The sequence below is a fragment of the Drosophila melanogaster genome, chromosome 3R, assembly GCF_000001215.4.
Source record: "Drosophila melanogaster chromosome 3R".
NCBI lineage: Eukaryota > Metazoa > Arthropoda > Insecta > Diptera > Drosophilidae > Drosophila > Drosophila melanogaster.
This window is the reverse complement of record NT_033777.3, coordinates 30789333-30808005: the sequence shown is the minus strand read 5'-3', so window position 1 is coordinate 30808005 and position 18673 is coordinate 30789333. Positions and strand designations below refer to the sequence as shown.

The 18673-nt window shown below is 45.2% G+C and overlaps 2 protein-coding genes and 1 non-coding gene across 3 annotated transcripts; 2 read left to right on the top strand and 1 right to left on the bottom strand.

Annotated features, from left to right (window-relative positions):
* Positions 1-27: 27 nt before the first annotated feature.
* Positions 28-889, bottom strand: dj-1beta. The gene is made up of 3 exons (NM_143568.3): positions 722-889; positions 339-658; positions 28-272 (listed from the first exon to the last, which is right to left on the bottom strand). Exons 1-3 carry the CDS (start codon positions 806-808, stop codon positions 116-118), a joined length of 564 nt encoding a protein of 187 aa, NP_651825.4. The 5' UTR covers positions 809-889; the 3' UTR covers positions 28-115.
* A 497-nt stretch (positions 890-1386) lies between these two features.
* Positions 1387-18381, top strand: wts (warts). The gene is made up of 8 exons (NM_170524.2): positions 1387-1718; positions 7043-7968; positions 13517-15797; positions 15866-15986; positions 16050-16165; positions 16231-16309; positions 16371-16566; positions 16630-18381. Exons 2-8 carry the CDS (start codon positions 7846-7848, stop codon positions 17029-17031), a joined length of 3318 nt encoding a protein of 1105 aa, NP_733403.1. The 5' UTR covers positions 1387-1718; positions 7043-7845; the 3' UTR covers positions 17032-18381.
* Positions 16310-16370, top strand: mir-1013 (mir-1013 stem loop). Its single transcript, NR_048516.1, has one exon. It is a non-coding gene; the product is annotated as a mir-1013 precursor RNA (primary transcript).
* Positions 18382-18673: the final 292 nt, after the last annotated feature.

The window sequence follows — 18673 nt, the reverse complement described above, 5'->3', positions numbered from 1 at the left end:
AGCAAATATAAAATTGAATCACAACTTCTGTCTTGAATAATTTTATTTTAATTCAGTTGTTGTTTGCATGAGTTGCTCTTGAAACAATCTGTTTTCATAAATAAGTGTAAATATGTTAGTTGTAGGCCACAAGAAGACCCTTGGCCACCTCCTGGACTTTCTCCTTGCCCGCCAGCTCCTCGGCGATTTTGAGGGCGAACTCGTAGGCGGTGCCAGGACCTCGACTGGTGATCAGATTGCCATCCTTGACCACCGTCTTGTCGTCCACATAGCTTAAAGAAATAATCAAAAGAAATGGGATGAAGATCATGGGAAAATAAACTTAAGAGGTGGTATACCTATAGTTATTCACCAGCTGGGGCTTCATTGAGGGATACGAGGTGAGGGATTTCCCGGAGGCGACGCCGTGCTTGGCCAAAACGGTGGGCGCGGCACAGATGGCGGCGATGAGTCCGCCACCAGACTCCTGGCTGCGCAGCAAGTCACCGACCAGCGAGGACTCCCCCATGGCATTGGAGCCACCCAGTCCGCCGGGCAGCACCACCACATCGAACTTATCCGAGGCAACCTGGGCCAGCGAGGTGTCCGGCAGGATCTGCACATCCCGCGAGCACTTCACCGCTTCCCCGCCATTCAAACCGGCTACGGTGACCTTGATCTATCATATAGTAAGTATAAGTATAGAACAGAGTGATTTAATGGAAAGGTTGAGAGCACTTACGCCCGCCCTTCTCAGAACGTCGGCGGCTATGATGAACTCCATCTCCTCCGCTCCGGGAGCCAAAATCACCAGCGCGCTTTTCGACATCTTGGTAAACTTAGAAAAGTGCCTTGAAATTTGAGGAAATCCAAAGAAAACCATGCAGATACGATAGCTTATCGATAGCGCTGTTCTGGAACGCAGCTTTGAGTTTTCCTTATCGAGGTTTCAAAAACTGAGCGGCAAACTAAAACACTTGTATAATTTGGTTTGACTTGCAGTTAGGCGACTAATTTGATGCATTTAAAACTTCTGTTTTTCACAGGAAGTTAATATTTTCATTCTTACTCAAAACAATGTTCTGCATTATATTTTAAAATATTAAGACTTTGAAATCAGTTGATTTTATTTATATGAGAAAAGGATTGCGTCTATGCTACGTGCTACACAGAAATGGTTTGAAACCTCATTAACAATTCTAACAAGTCTTGTTCTTTAAGTTAAAACCGATAACATTTACTTGCTCTCTATATTCTGTCGTATTACATAAATTTATATAAACTGATCACTGAAATATTTTTATATTTGTTTTCAGTATAATATCGATGTTTATATACCACGGTCAAATCCTATCGATACCTGATGTGGTTGCCAGACCAAGTACAGCTGCTCCTCCCTAGATCTCTGTCTATCGATATCGGTCTATCGATATGTGAACATATCTAGCACGACGGCAGCAACAAAACCACGAATTAATTTTACTAAATTTAAGCCAAACGCGCATCGGAAATGCCTGAAAAATGCGATTGAATGCACGCGAAAAGTGATGGGTTGCGAACGCGAGTGAATCAAGTGAAAATACGTCGGCAAATATCAGCGAATTGTCGTCAAAAGGCAAGGAAAAACGGAGAAAAAGAGGAAAAGCAATAAGTGCCGTGTGTGGGAAACGCGAAAAAGGCGAGAACAAAGAGGCGAAAAGCGAGGAAATTGCGTGGAAAACGTGGAAAACGCGAAGAAGGTAATTGCGGAAAATGCCTGGTGAAAATGCAACGTTTGCAGCTGGAATTTGCGTATCTTCCAGTCCAAAAAGAAAATGCAATATCTGTTGAATGTGTGCGAGTGTGTGTGTGTGTAAGCCAGTGCGTGTGTGGCTGCGCTGGTGTGCGCCCCATGTGTGTGTTGGTGTGCATTTCCAATTGCCTGTGTGGAAAAGCAAGGAAAACTGCACGGAAAACGCACGAAAAGCAATCAAAAATGTGCGGAAAAGTGCCTGAAAACGAAATGCGAAGCACACACACAAATGCAACAGGCTGTATTTACATATTTCGCTCTCGCTCTCTCGTGGAATAAATCAGTACGGCTGCGTGCGAGTGTGTGTGTGTGGGGGAGAACGGAGGAGACAAAGAGAGCGAGCGAGAGGTTGCTACACAAATCGGATTAAATTCTTCTGTCTTCCCTCTCTTTCTGGCGGAGGGTACTGGTGTCCATGGAAAACTATCAATCTCGTAGAATTTTTAACTTTATTCCAGTGTAATTTCGAATGCCAACGACATTAGGCAAGGTCAATGTATGCACGCACTTTTCTCGGTTTTCCCGTTTCCTCTTACCATTTTCCAACTGAAACAGCGCTTAATTGGCTGCGATATTCGTGTGTCGAAAGAATTACAAATTCGAGAAATCAACAAGACATTAAACAACGAAAACTGAGAGTAGTACAATTAGAGTAACAGCAATAACAATAATAATAGTGGTAATTGCGGGAATACAAGGAAAACATGGCGAAAACGGAGCAAGATTTGAATACAGTGAAGATCTACTAAAAGAAACTGCGAGGACTATTGTAGAATTGTGATATTTACTATAAAGGAAACTTTTGAATCATTGCAATTTGAAACTATGAAAATATTCCAGTTAGAAACAAATTTAATTTTCATATTTGATGGACTTAAGCAAAAAGAATGAGTCATACACAAATATCTAATAATCACAAAATGCTACTTTGATATGTAACAATAACCCCCACATATGGATATGAAATGGAAGAGCATATTCTTCATTAACCCACATAGGCAGAAGCCACTGTAGTCATAGCAGAGATCAACTTTGTGACAGTATGCGCGGTGTTGATGCAACCGTGGGCAGCAGCTGCCTCCGATTTGCATGTGACTAGAGTACACAATCAACGGAATGGGGAAAATCCGCGGGAGCAGAACAGTAAATGCACAGACGCAAGATGCAAATGCGAAATGTGGCACAAGTAACTGCGGCCCATTGTAATTTGTAATTAGAGGCAGCGCCGCCACTTCAATGTCAGTGCGACAATAATTTCTCAGGCGGCCCGTTTGTGCTCGCGAAAAAGCAAAAGCACGAAACACGAAGCACAAAGCAAGAAACGAAGGGGCGGGACATCGAGACCTCATCCTTTGTGGAGGCAGCCAGCCGAAAATTCATAAACTTAATTGCAATGAGATGCAGAATGTGTGTGACACAGCTATCTGTAGTTTGAATACTCTTTAGTAGCTAAAACTAGCAGCAACTTTATTGAATGGTTTTATACTTGCCATCAAAAGCAGACTTCAGTTCTACATACACTATTTTGTATAGAATGGAAGTAAACCATCGATTCTCTATCGGATTTCCAAATATTATGGTACACAGCTATGATATAAACAAGCCCACAAAACTTGCAACTGAAATCGAAGCTAAAGTCCAAAAAAACGACTCCGAAATGTGCAAAACTTTGTTGTTGCAGTCACTAGTGGGACGGACTACTACTATTACTACTACTACTACTGCTACTATTGTTGTTTTTGTGCTTGTTGGCGATGTTGCGATTGTTGTTTTTGCTTAAAACCAGCAAACAGCGGCGTCATCGTCAGCGACGCTGGAAAATCGCTGGGATTCCATTCACATTCCAGCATGCAATTCGCAGTGGATTATGTGAGTGTGTTGTTGTTTGTTGCTGCCTTTGTTGTAGCTGTTGTTGTAGTTGTGATAGTTGTTGTTGCTGCTGGAACAGGTGAGGCTCCATTGGCGTCGATCGTGTGCATTCCACAGAGCACACAGAGACACACACACACACGCGCGCGCATATAGCCAACGAGCAGAGAGCAGGGCAATAAATACCAATACAGTGGGCTGTTTTTGCTGTTGTTGCTCGCTTTTAAAAGTAAATGAACGATAAAACAAGAAAAGGAAGAGGAAGTTTGGCGCGGGGATTGTGACGACCATAGGGATACCCCGCAGAAAGTGTAGAACGCAATGGAGCATAGTGCTATATGGATTCCAGTGTAATCTTTAAACGATTAAACTCTTTTCAATGAAATGATTTTTGATACAAATAAAGTTAACGGATACTGAGCATCCTAGTTCCTAAGTCACATTGAAGAATTTTAGGCTATTTTCCCAAAGACCGTATATCCTAAGCTTGTGAGGGTGTTCGCTGATCTTGGGCTAATCCCAATGAAAATCCCCAACCCCCTGGAATTTTCCGCACCCCTTCTGCGCCCCTGTTTCGTTGCAATGCAAGTCGAGCGATGTTGACGACGAAAATGCAATTTAGCTCGTTTTTCTTGCTTGCTTCGATCCCCGCCCCCTTTTTGCCGACCACCTCCAGAGAGTGTGTGTGTGTGTTTGTGTGAGAGAGTGTATGAAAAAAGGGAAAACGAAACGAAAACAGAGAGATGGAGAGCGAGCGGGAGAAAGAGAGCAAGAGCAAAGGCGACCCAGCAGCAGCCGCCGACCCGCCCCCTTTTTTCCGCCTGCTGCCTCCCCTTTTCCGCCTCTGATCTTCTTCTCAGCAGGCTGTGGAATGCGCATTTTTGCAATAATAATCAGCAACTAATACTATTTTTATCTTCTGCCCTGACGCGTCGCACACTTCTTCGCCTGCCTGTGTGTGCGTGTGTGAGTGTTTGCCCCCTGCAGCGTGATTCTCTCTCTTCCTCTTTCACTCCCTCTCTCGCTCTCGCTCGCTCTCATTTGGAGGCCCGTAATTCCCTTGGGATTTCGGGATCTGTGGTTCATTACTACGCTTTCGTAATCTATCGGGTGATAAGTTATCAAAGTTGAAGGTAGATTATGGGTCAAAATCACATTTCTAAACAAATTAGTATAAACAACAGTCTATTTTCAGTGTGAAAAACACGTAAGAAAAACCAAGTGAGACTTTGTAGTTTCTGAAAAAGTAAACCCAAGTCAAAATGTGGTTACAAAATGGCAATTAAGTTAATCCCAAAGATACATGCAGCTTTTAGTAAATCTGTGTACACAGTGTAGTTCTCAGGTGATTAAACACCTTACAGGTGTCAAAGTAAACGCAATCTGAACAACGTAAATATGCAGTCCTAGTTTGCGAAAGTGATTAGAGTCTATTGCTCCAGAAAAGCGTTACACAGCTCGAAAAAAAGGGGTAAATATGAGTTCCAGAGATTTGGAAAATGTGTAAAACTAACGAGCCATCAACTATCTCAATTAATGCTAAATGTGAAATTCTGCCTAAGCGAAAATAGGAAATAAAAGCCATTTAGATATCGCTTTAGATACGAAGCGGCACTCGCCCTTTCATGTGGAGGCACAACTTTGGACGCAATTAAACAATTAAAGATTCCCATGGCGTAGCCGCTTAATAACGCATCTAAATCAAAATATTTCAGCAGAGTGCGTTGGAGGAGGGTGTGGAGAGGGGAAGGGGGGGCAGACTGGCGTGGATTGCAAGTGAATTGGATGTTTGGATTGTTAATTAGTTATTGGATACTACGAGCACACAATCCGGCCGTCTATTTGCGCAAAAATACTGAGCGGTATGCGTGGAATGCGAATGTTTCCCAACTTGGCACCAAAACATATCTACATATATACAAACATATAGCCACCATAGTTATATAGTCCGCCAGGGCCGATCTCTGTTGACACTCGGATTTGGCGCGTGGGGCCGAGATGTTTACCCACCCGGGATCCATATGCTCCGGCGACTTGTTATCATCTATGGCTTGTGTGCTCAACCCCGGCCAAATTCGCATTCCTTGGCAAAAGCTAATAGAGCGGAATTAAAGTAAAGAAGCAAAACAACAATACAATTTTGTCAACAGAATAATTAAAACTCATGTTTCGCCTTGCCATTTCGTGGCTCCCAGCTTTTTATGTTCGACTGAATTTACAGGGCAATCAAAACGCTGTTTGCGGATCAAGGCACCGAGTCATTAGTGTTTTTGGATGTCGGCAGATGTCCATGGCTCATTATCTCCGGATATATGTATGTACACATATTTGTGGACACGAGTGTGCTGCAAGGCATGTCAACTGTTCGGTGCGCCAACTTTATGAAGCCATCAATATGGGGGCACTGCTGTTCTAGGCCAACAAATATTCGAGATACAACCGACAATACAAAATGGAATAGAACAAATTCATTAGAATGCAATCGAATCTGTATAGTTGGATAGTATTCCCTCCTGCAGGGTATCATGCACTTCGATCAACCGCTGCGTTTCCCTTCCTCATTTGCACTTGGCACAAATTCGGCGAAATTCCGTGTTTGTTTACACATCTATCTGTCGATGGCTATTTCATAGTCAGGTGCGCACGCCACTCCCTCCGCTCCCCTCGAGCTCCACCTCCCCCCCCACACACACACACATATGGATACACGCATATAGTGTGAACTTAATGGTTCGTCATAAAATTGGGTTTGTTTTTGCGTTGCCGGGGGATTTTTGTTTCGTTTACATTTCCCCAGAATTCGAAACATGACATAAGAGCATAATTTATGTGCACCCCCACCTTTTCGCATTGCATTTTGCCCCCGATCTGCTGCAACTTGGTGGCAGTTTGGGCCCCAAAATCACTGGCAAAAGGCATGCAAAAGAAAGCACTTCCTCCACGAGTCGCGATGGTCATTACGAACAATGAGTGTGGATTTTCCGGCAGCTCTTTAAGACCCACGATCGGCGGTGACTCACGTCGCTGGCACTCGAATGGGCCGACAAACCCATCAACTGGACAACATAGTGCTGCAAATTTGGATAGATTTTTGAGCGGCGAGGTAGCTAATGTTTCTGAAAGATCCACTATGGAATTCCATATAAATAATGCTATTAAACAGAGATATATAATATATTATATTTATCATTTTCTCTTAATGGTTTCTCGGAACCACTGTAATCAAGTTCAGTTTGTGTGAACCCAATGAATTTGTCACTTTGGAGGCGACTGAAAAGCTTGATTCCATCATGTGGCATTTGGCATTTGGCATTTAGCATTTTGTATTTAACGTTGAGCGTGTGACAATTTTCGTTTGATCAATTTTCTCACCCGACTCCCCCGTCTTTCGTCTATTTTCAGCTCCAAGTTGGCCGCCATCGATTCGTGTGTAGGATCAATTAAGATTCCGAGTGGTCGAGAATCGGCTCAAATCAAATTAAAATCAACTAATATTTTGGTATTCAGATATTCAAATGGAATTCATTCATCGCCTGCGACTTTTATTCGGATCTGCCAACTATTTTTGAATTTGAATTGTGTGTCTGCGGCTGGCGCAGAATCTCTGATAAAGCAGAGGAATAAAATCGGAAGAACAACAAATACAAATACAAATGAAATGCGGGGAGCAGTATTTACATGCCAAATGAATGCTGGATAGGCGAAAGGGAGGGGGGTTTCTCTTATAATGCAAATGTGAATGTGAATGCGAATGCGAATGCGAGTGGAAGAATTCCCGGCGCGAGTGATAAATAATCCGACGACAAACAAAGCAGAAGCCTACACCGCGAGAAAGAGCAGTGCAAACACAATTATCTTTATTGAGAGCAACAATATCAAGATCGAGATAATAAAGCATCCTAAAACCCGCGCCTTAGTTCGTTGTAGTCTCGCCACAGATATAGATATTCAAAGGCAAAAAGGTGGTGTCGGCATCGCCAGACAAACAAGTAAAGCATCTATTTCATACAAAACAACCAATTAAATAATAATAAAAATAATAATAATCGTAGAGAGGCAGAGCCAAATCAAATTCCCGGCCGCCGATGTGCCCCAGTGTGTGTGCGTGTGTGTGTGTGTGTGCTGTGCTGTGCTGTGCGAGTGTTAGTGTGCGGAGCATTTCTGTGATATGAGTGCTAAATGCCACAGGGCGAAGCAGCAGCATCATGCATCCAGCGGGCGAAAAAAGGGGCGGTCGCCCCAATGATAAATACACGGCGGAAGCCCTCGAGAGCATCAAGCAGGACCTAACCCGATTTGAAGTACAAAATAACCATAGGAATAATCAGGTAAATATATATATTGTGTAACATAGCTTGATATATATGTATGTGGGGTTGTTTCTTCCTGGTTTAATCAGTACCTCTTATCACCGCAAATTCTTTAGCAAACTGCAAAAGATTCACTACAATCAGTGTGGCATAAATTTGCATGCATTTGCTAGTATGTTATGCGAATCAGATTGTAGATCTTATCAAATGATGAATGGGTTGAATACAGATCTTCCATTCAGTTAACACAACAGCAGTTGATAAACCAAAACTAGATATGCGAACTATCAGTTTATTCACAAGTTCTTGAGACTTAATTCAAATTGAAGCATAGCATAGATTCGATTTTTAGTCGTTTTCCAAAAGTATCTCCACATTTGACTCACCCGAATGCTCGATTCGAGCTGCAGAACAGGCTTAAGGAATTTAAATAACCGTTTAGCTTCGTGCCACTCAGAGCTCATCATGGTAGATCTCGGCTTAGTCCGGCTCCATGCTACTTAGGATCGTCTTGGCTCTCGCGTGGAAGTTATGCCATTAAACGCTTATCACGGTTTTTATGGTCGGTCGACAAATGATGCGACAACCACAAGACGACACAAGGCAGGCAAAGAAGACAACTATTAAAACTAACTAACAACCAGATAAATGCCAGCCACAAAGGAACAATATACATATATCTTTCGAAAAGAGTGGGTGCTTTTCGTTGCGAGACGTGGAAACGTGTGGATACTTCATTTTATAGCTTTTATACAGTTAAATTATTATATAGTTAAATCAATTAAGTGTGCCTGGGATCTACAACCGAAATTCTCTTCTGCCAACACTAACGTAAGATTTAATTTTAGAAACTGGCACGAGCCGCAGACTTTTCACCTGCGCGCGCGAGTTTGCACAAGGTCATCAGGTGGGCGGACTGGGTGGTGGGTGGCTGGTTGGTTGTTGGTCAGTCAGCTGTGGGAAACTCAGCCACGGGAGTTGGCCATTAGCCTGGCTGAAAATCAAATAGCTAGACGAGCTATATGTATATATGAATAAGCCAAATTAATAAACTGCCAGCCGAAGTGCAATTGACCTTCTGCCTTCTGAGTGGGTGGGATGGGTGACCAGCGGCAGAGGGACAAGAGTCGAGCTACTGCCATTGCAAAATGAATTTTCTTTTTTCCGTGTAGAAAGAACGGAATCGAGATCACACACACACGAGACGATCTTCAGAGCTTTGAAGTGTGCGTGCACGCGATCGCCCTGGATTCTTGGCATTGACGTCACACTGTGAACTCAAACGATCCGATCGGAATATGTGTATATATGTAGATATATTCCAAGCCAATTGATGAGTGGGTTGCTATTGATTTCAATGAATGCCCAAAATTCCCCAAAAGATTGCACAGCAGCGCCCGAATGACTAATGGTCGGTTGAAGGTTTCAGCAATAAAGTCTGCAATTATGCCTCTTAACTGGATATCTTCTCCTCGATCCCAAATGCTTCATTTCTTGCAAGGATTCTCAGTTAATAGAGTGTCCTGAATCTTTATTGCCTATACTGATTTCCAACGTATGTATAATGCTACTCTTTTTGAAGAGACTGTAACTATCTAGGAAATGACTTGTTTATGGTTATTCATATGTTTTTTAAGAGAGTGAGTGTCTTTTCAATAATTCACGACTCCCATAGCCGGCGGTTTGGATGACTAACCCATTTCGATGAGTGCTCCGCTGTCAGCATTTCCTTTAAGCCACTATTAAAGATTTCAATCGCTGCAATGCCCAAAGTTCCGAAACGGGCTTTAAGAAATGCGAAATGGCTGCGCAGAAAGGAGTCGCGGGTTGAGGACATAAAAATTCTTAAATATTATCTGACGGGTCATCAATTTAAAGTTTTACGACCTCCACTTGCCAGCTACTGTTTGCTGCGCCTGTAAATTATGTTCCCGGCTCTTTGGATTCGCTCTCGAGGATCAGGCGAGCGAACGAAATTCCAGAGGCTCCGTGGAAGCAGGGAGGCGGAGTTTTCTCTTAATCCAGGCGATGGGCGTGCTCAGGTTTTGGCCATAAAACATATGCCTGCGAGGAGCTGGCTAATTGTTATGACTGCGGCCAGTTGGGACAGGCCAATTTAGTGCTGCAATTGCGGTGCCATTGGCATTGCTCTTTGGACGATGGTGGTGGCTCTTGGGTTCGGCGGCTTCGGTTTTGGCCAACTTTCGCCCGGCTTTTCGGCCTACGCCTCCCCGAATGGCCAAGCACAATGGCCCGGCTAATTGGTCATGCTGAGCGCTAAATACCAGAAACCCATAATCTGCTCATATATGGCTCATATGTTCGGAATACTCTATCCGAGCGGGTTTTCCTCCATATGTGGGCAGTCCATGTCGCGGCGATAAACGATAGACGATAAATAAACATGAAATTTATGCACGACCCGATCAACACTTTTAGCACGCCCACACAAACGATTGCCAATGGGGCAGGCTGATGAACTATTTGATACCCCTTTAAATGTAGTCACACACATACTTTTATCTTTTATTATTATTTATTTTTATCTGTTCTTATATCTATCGTTTTACTTTGATTCTGTCTTTGCTTTTAGCGCCACTAAAACTATTATCGTAATGGGTATCTTATAGTCCATTCTTCGGCGTATGACTTCTCTTTTTGGCGGCGTTTTAGCCGGTTAGCTACCAGCGAACAACGCCTTGAAACTCATTCAGCTTCTGCTATAAATATCCATATCGAAAATGGTTGGGCCGCAAGTATGCAGAGAAATTAATTAAAATAACAAACGTCGATAATAAATAAAAAACCGAACGCCGAGCGAATAAACAAGCCGCCGAGTAGACGCGACGCCAACGCATTCAGCAGTGAGCCAAATGCCATTACAATAAAAATTAAAATAATCCATAAATAAATTAGTAAACAAAACGAAGCAGTCGACTGCTGGAAGCGGAGGTCCCAAACTCTTACCAATCCAATCGGGTATATCCTATCCTCAAGATCTCTGACATATTTGGTGCTACACATGTAATCCCCATATAGATTTGGTGCGAACCCAGCTATTTATAATAAGTGTGGGCACAGTGGATGCCAAAAGTATGCCTACCTATCTACCTATTAGTGCACTACTGTACACAATGGTGCACCTATAGATTGCAGATAGTTTCTTTAAGGGAACACTTTTTTGGTATCCCCGGGTATCGGAACACTTTTCGTTGCCACTGTGTTTCGCTGTCTGTGAACATTTTATGGGGGACACATTTCATTTCGAGCGAAATGGAATTCCTTGGGGTGCAATTTTCAACTAATTTGCGCGATTTTCGTGCGAAAAATTTGTTGAACCTGTCGGTGGGTCGCTTTCGCTCGATTTTCTTTATTCTCGCGCTCTGCTCCGTGCTTCAGCGATTTTTCTCAGGAATTTTCACCTAAATATATATCGCACATAGTACAGCCATATCCCTATATATCAGAAGCTGCGATCGCCGAAAAAGAATGTGTGTTGCCTCTAATAATAACAAAAGACAACAGACACACGCACAGCCCCCAAAGTACAAACACAAACAGAAGAATGTTTGGCCATATCCATATAGTAGTGATTCTACGGAATCTATCGGTGCGATACGAATGATTTCTTCCCTAAAACAACCCAGGGTAGCCAGAGACTTTAGTTCGAATTGGAATGGAAGCACTTGCATTTGCCAATCTAATCTAAACTAATGCGATCCTCGTAGCTGGTCTTCCCTGTAACCACATTTTACACAACTATTATAGAGCTGCCAAGAATTTCGAATTTTGATGTATTCTGTTGGTTATTATATCTCAGTTACATAGTATGCCATGTTCAAGGCTGCGTGGTTGCAAAAAGGTGACCCCGACCTGCACTTCTGGTTACGTAATTTAAATATAAGCTATATTGGAAAGATGTTGACTTACTTTTTACCATTCACATTCTGGTATAATGCATACTTTTGTATATTCTTAAGTAATCCCCAAATTCCTTTGACCTTGCCACAGTCTAATCGCTGTGCAAAGTGCATTGGAGACCGCAGAGCAGAGGAGCTTAAGTGGATTAGCGAAAGTGTTTCGGCAATTCTACGGTTCGTGTTGCGGTCTCCCTTAAGTCCGCCGTAAATCCAATTTATTTTATTTGAAAATGTAGCAAATGTAGCAATGCCAATTTGCGTGGGCGACACTTTCTTCGCGGTCTTCTTGTTGCACTTGCTGATTTAGTGAGCCCATTGGCTTTCGCTAATTTGCCGTAAATTGGCTTTCATGTAAGAGTGATAGGCAAAAGGGGGGTGGCACCGGGATGCGTGGGCTAAGAGACCCCCTCAAAGAGCGACGCACAGTCTGCTGGGGGTCTTTGTCGGGTTTCGCTTGGCTCGCGTCCTTGGATTTAATTTGATGCCCATTAAAATCGCGACATGTAGAGTGGGTGAAATTCCCCACAATCATTCCTCAAAGAAAGAGGCCACTTTGGCATCATTCAAAGTTCAAAGATTATAACCCACAACGACTTTAATCAATTTATGCATAACTTCTTCCAAAAATCTTGTTTTTAATACCTATAATCCTCAATTATTACTTTAAGCGTTATACTGAAAGGTTCATTTATTAAATAAAATGCGTAATCCCTTGACAAACCGGTCTACATTCATTCACTTTAAACGATTTGTAATCTTTTTAAGCGTGAATATAATAAATAATTTTAATTGCATCATAGTATTAAATGACTTACAGATTGTTGAGTTATTTACTGCTTTTTTTTAACTTAGCACGCATAAATTAAATTGAAATTGAACAAAATCCTGAATAATTTGAAGTATCGCATACGAATTCCCATCACGGTGTCATCTCTAGAAGGAAGAGATAGTCAGAGAGGGGGGGGGCATCCAAAGTCATAAAATCGAGGATCAGTCACAAAAGGGCAAGAGATGATCGGCGGGTGGTAAGGAGGGTCGACGAAGGAGGAGAGGTATCAAAAGAACGCGTAAAACGGGTAGCTGACGAGGAGCGAACGAGAGGCACAAGGAGCAGTGCAGGACCAACAAGCGAGTGCAAGCGAGATGGAGGCAAGGGCAACCTTCGCTGCAAGTGTATTTGTTCTTGCGTTTTGGAGCGCATCTGGCAGCCGGCTCTTCTTCCCCTTCTCTCTCCCTCTCTTCTTCCTGCTCCTCATTCTCCCCCGCCCATCCGTTTGCTCCGTCTCGCTCGCTCTCATGGCCTGCGCCTGACTTTTAGGAATTTAACGACGACGGCAAGAATTTTATTTCGTTGCTTTGGTCGCCTCGTTTCTTGGGTCTTTTGTTTTAGCCTTCGATTCGCTTTTGTTGCTCTTTGTTTTTGTTTTCAGCATGCACGCCTTTTGTTTGGTTTTTGATAGAAACGATTTACTTCAAAAGAATGTGGGGTATTTCTTTCAGTGCAGGAATGTCGATCACACAGGGACGTAGTGGAAAGTAGATTTAAATAGGGGATTGGGTGCTTATAGTTCTATACTTATGAACTGGCGTACAAATATGATCTAACTAATATGATTTAACTAATCCCTTGAACCCATCTCTTCCAGAATTACACACCTCTGCGATACACGGCGACCAACGGACGCAACGATGCACTTACTCCTGACTATCACCACGCCAAGCAGCCGATGGAGCCGCCACCCTCCGCCTCTCCTGCTCCGGACGTGGTCATACCGCCGCCGCCCGCCATTGTAGGTCAGCCCGGAGCCGGCTCCATATCCGTATCCGGTGTGGGCGTTGGAGTGGTGGGTGTGGCGAACGGACGTGTGCCAAAGATGATGACGGCCCTAATGCCAAACAAACTGATCCGGAAGCCGAGCATCGAACGGGACACGGCGAGCAGTCACTACCTGCGCTGCAGTCCGGCTCTGGACTCCGGAGCCGGTAGCTCCCGATCGGACAGCCCCCATTCGCACCACACCCACCAGCCGAGCTCGAGGACGGTGGGTAATCCAGGTGGAAATGGTGGATTTTCTCCGTCGCCAAGCGGTTTCAGTGAGGTGGCTCCACCGGCGCCGCCGCCACGCAATCCCACCGCCTGCAGCGCGGCCACGCCCCCACCGCCAGTGCCGCCCACTAGCCAGGCGTACGTGAAGCGGCGATCACCGGCCCTGAACAACCGCCCGCCGGCGATAGCGCCACCCACTCAGCGGGGCAACTCACCTGTAATAACCCAGAACGGGCTGAAGAACCCGCAGCAGCAGTTGACGCAGCAGCTGAAGTCCCTGAACCTATACCCAGGCGGAGGCAGTGGAGCAGTTGTGGAGCCACCGCCGCCCTACCTAATTCAAGGCGGAGCCGGAGGAGCAGCACCGCCGCCGCCACCACCCAGTTACACGGCCTCCATGCAGTCGCGGCAGTCGCCCACACAATCCCAACAATCGGACTACAGGAAATCCCCGAGCAGTGGGATATACTCGGCCACCTCGGCGGGCTCGCCGAGCCCCATAACTGTGTCCCTGCCGCCGGCGCCGCTGGCGAAGCCACAACCACGAGTCTACCAGGCCAGGAGTCAGCAGCCGATCATCATGCAGAGTGTGAAGAGCACGCAGGTCCAAAAGCCCGTGCTGCAAACAGCAGTGGCGCCCCAATCGCCATCGAGTGCCTCGGCCAGCAATTCACCAGTCCACGTGCTGGCCGCTCCACCCTCTTACCCTCAGAAGTCCGCGGCAGTGGTGCAGCAGCAGCAACAGGCAGCAGCGGCGGCCCACCAGCAGCAGCATCAGCACCAGCAATCCAAACCACCAACGCCCACCACACCGCCCTTGGTGGGTCTGAATAGCAAGCCCAATTGCCTGGAGCCACCGTCCTATGCCAAGAGCATGCAGGCCAAGGCGGCCACGGTGGTGCAGCAGCAGCAACAGCAGCAGCAGCAGCAACAACAGGTCCAGCAGCAGCAGGTGCAACAGCAGCAGCAGCAGCAGCAACAGCAACTGCAGGCCTTGAGGGTGCTCCAGGCACAGGCTCAGAGGGAGCGGGATCAACGGGAGCGGGATCAACGGGAGCGGGAACGGGATCAGCAGAAGCTGGCCAACGGAAATCCTGGCCGGCAGATGCTTCCGCCGCCGCCCTATCAGAGCAACAACAACAACAACAGCGAGATCAAACCGCCGAGCTGCAACAACAACAACATACAGATAAGCAACAGCAACCTGGCGACGACACCACCCATTCCGCCTGCCAAATACAATAACAACTCCTCCAACACGGGCGCGAATAGCTCGGGCGGCAGCAACGGATCCACCGGCACCACCGCCTCCTCGTCGACCAGCTGCAAGAAGATCAAGCACGCCTCGCCCATCCCGGAGCGCAAGAAGATCTCCAAGGAGAAGGAGGAGGAGCGCAAGGAGTTCCGCATCAGGCAGTACTCGCCGCAAGCCTTCAAGTTCTTCATGGAGCAGCACATAGAGAACGTGATCAAGTCGTATCGCCAGCGCACGTATCGCAAGAATCAGCTGGAGAAGGAGATGCACAAAGTGGGACTGCCCGATCAGACCCAAATCGAGATGAGGAAAATGCTGAACCAAAAGGAGAGCAACTACATTCGATTGAAGCGCGCCAAGATGGACAAGAGCATGTTCGTCAAACTGAAGCCCATTGGAGTGGGTGCATTTGGCGAGGTAACGCTGGTGAGCAAAATCGATACCTCGAACCATTTGTATGCGATGAAAACCCTGCGGAAAGCGGACGTTCTCAAGCGGAATCAGGTGGCACACGTGAAGGCCGAGAGGGATATCCTCGCGGAAGCCGACAATAACTGGGTGGTGAAGTTGTACTACAGCTTCCAGGACAAGGATAATCTGTACTTTGTGATGGACTACATACCAGGTGAGTGGAAACTTAAGCAGTCCAACGATGTGTATCGGAGTGCAAATGTCATTGTGGATTGTCGACAGGTGGTGATCTGATGTCGCTGCTCATCAAACTGGGCATTTTCGAGGAGGAACTGGCCAGATTCTACATCGCCGAGGTCACCTGCGCCGTGGACAGCGTTCACAAAATGGGCTTCATTCACAGGTAATTAGCAGTTGCTTCAGTTATCACAGTCACATTTACATATTGTTATGGATTCATCCACAGAGACATCAAGCCTGACAACATACTCATCGATAGGGACGGACACATAAAGCTCACCGACTTTGGCCTGTGCACGGGATTCCGATGGACGCACAACTCGAAGTACTACCAGGAGAACGGTGAGATGGAACCCCAGCTAACGTAGTGTTTAACAGCTTTAATAATATCATTCCTACTCTGATAGGCAATCACTCGCGCCAGGACTCGATGGAGCCCTGGGAGGAATACTCCGAGAACGGACCGAAGCCCACCGTGCTGGAGAGGTGAGTTTCGTACACTTAATTAATAGGATCGGCCGTTAATAAAAGTATGCCGAACTCGCAGGCGACGGATGCGCGATCACCAAAGAGTCCTGGCCCACTCGCTGGTGGGCACCCCGAACTACATAGCTCCCGAGGTGCTGGAGAGAAGTGGGTACACGCAGCTGTGCGACTACTGGAGCGTGGGCGTCATCCTCTATGAGATGCTGGTGGGTCAGCCGCCCTTTCTGGCCAACAGTCCGCTGGAAACGCAACAAAAGGTTCGCTCTTTGGATTCCTTATAAAGCCAAGTGCATTACAACAATGACTTGCTTCATTTACAGGTCATCAACTGGGAGAAAACCCTGCATATTCCGCCGCAGGCCGAGTTATCCCGCGAGGCTACGGACTTGATAAGGAGGCTCTGTGCGTCGGCTGACAAGCGGCTGGGCAAGAGCGTGGACGAGGTCAAGAGCCACGACTTCTTCAAGGGCATCGACTTTGCGGACATGCGGAAGCAGAAGGCGCCCTATATACCGGAAATCAAGCACCCGACGGACACATCCAACTTTGATCCCGTGGATCCGGAGAAGCTGCGCTCGAATGACTCCACCATGAGCAGCGGCGATGATGTCGACCAGAACGACCGCACCTTCCACGGCTTTTTCGAATTTACCTTCCGTCGCTTCTTCGACGACAAGCAGCCGCCGGATATGACGGACGATCAGGCGCCGGTTTACGTCTGAAATGGATGCTCTCCATGTGCCCAACACCAACACCCCGCCCCCGAATCATTGTTAGTCAAATAGTCACAAAAAGGGGATAGAAACCATTGAGTGGGCTTGCATTGTAAAGGAAGCGTGGCTATAGAATGAAACTATCTATATACATTATATAAATTATAGGAGACAGTAGAGGCGGGAGCTACGTATATACATACAAATAATATACATATATTTGATATATATATATATATATATGCCGTAGGGCATGAACTGAATAAATATAAAACGGAGCCGAGTAGAGATGAAACGAGAGGAGCGAGTCAGGACCTTCGACCTTTAACTGAACATAGTATATCCTTGTGCACTACTACTCCACAACAAATATATATTTTTAAATTGTTAGAATTCAAAAGGGACCAACTGGAAATCGAACCTTTCTGGTGCTCAAAGCAAAGCAAAACAAAACGCCTTAAACTAAACGAGACGCGAATTTACCCAACCACTTCACTCCTCTCCTTTCTCCACCTCCGATCGGTGGCCGGATTCGAACTCAGCAGGCTGGTTGCATCCGGCCATCCCATTTACTTCCCATTCAGAATTGAGATTGCGAGGTGTGCGATGGAGAACGAACGGAGACCAAAAGTCGCACGGCAGCGATATAAGCGGGTCTTATAAGCCTAATCTAAATCTAAACTGGGAGAACAGGACCCATGTATGTGTAATTAGTGTCCTGCTATCCAATTCGTCTATCACTGCTCTTCAACTGAGTGTGCCCCCCCTCCCTCCCTCCTCATCCCATCCAAAAGAACAAACTTAGACGTAGCCTATGTGAAAAGCTAGCAATGTTAGACCAACTTGTTGAATGCCAAATGAAATTGTTTAGCCCCACGAGGAAAACGCGGGGGAAATTCAACACTTATTCTCTGATAGCAAACGGAAAAGAAAGAAAAAAAAAACAGAAACAGTACGAGAAAATTGTAATCTTCTTAATGTAATATTGTAAAGAACACGTTAATTGTAATCTATGCTAGAGTTGTGTAGCGCCCTAAGATGTTTTTTAGTTTATAGACCGCTAACCGTAATCTAGTTTAATTCCTAACACTAAGCGAGAGTACAGTACATTGGTTTTTTTGTTTGTCGTAGGTTCGTTGGAAAATGCTTAACGGGAAACGATTTGTTTTTCTCTTTAATTAGCTTCAGTTTGTATGTGCGTGTGTTTTTATTATGACTTATATATAGTCCATCTGAATATTCGTGGATGGAGCCTATTTTAAATGTGAGATCGAGCTAATTGAAGGAAATACAAACAAACTCTGTGTGCCTTGGCCAATTAGTTTACAAAAGCAAATTAATAAATGGAAAAGAAAACGTATGCAGGCGTCTGAATTGTGTTCTGGGAATGTGGTAAAAACTCTAAATCTCTATTTTGGTGGTGATTATTTTTCCAAGTGTAATTGAAAATATCAATTTATGTTAACATTACAGAAACATTAACGGAGGCACGTGGCGCCACCTAGTGGAGAGTGTGTTCACTGCATATATTCGATATAAATGTTTCTATCGATTAATCTCTTACAGACATGGTCACACTGGTGTTAAAGGGCGCTCTTTTTAAAGTTGTGTTTAACTTTTCTTTTCTTGTTCAGAATTTAATTGTAAAATA

What these genes read in the sequence shown, in the direction of transcription:
- dj-1beta (NM_143568.3), bottom strand. Translation starts at nt 808, where the DNA reads ATGTCGAAAAGCGCGCTGGTGATTTTGGCTCCCGGAGCGGAGGAGATG. An exon ending in ACGTTCTGAGAAGGGCGGGC is followed by an intron (nt 659 to 721) that starts GTAAGTGCTCTC and finishes ACTATATGATAG; the next exon opens with ATCAAGGTCACCGTAGCCGG. An exon ending in CAGCTGGTGAATAACTATAG is followed by an intron (nt 273 to 338) that starts GTATACCACCTC and finishes TATTTCTTTAAG; the next exon opens with CTATGTGGACGACAAGACGG.
- wts (NM_170524.2), top strand. Translation starts at nt 7,846, where the DNA reads ATGCATCCAGCGGGCGAAAAAAGGGGCGGTCGCCCCAATGATAAATAC. An exon ending in GAAGTACTACCAGGAGAACG is followed by an intron (nt 16,166 to 16,230) that starts GTGAGATGGAAC and finishes CTACTCTGATAG; the next exon opens with GCAATCACTCGCGCCAGGAC. An exon ending in AAGCCCACCGTGCTGGAGAG is followed by an intron (nt 16,310 to 16,370) that starts GTGAGTTTCGTA and finishes CCGAACTCGCAG; the next exon opens with GCGACGGATGCGCGATCACC.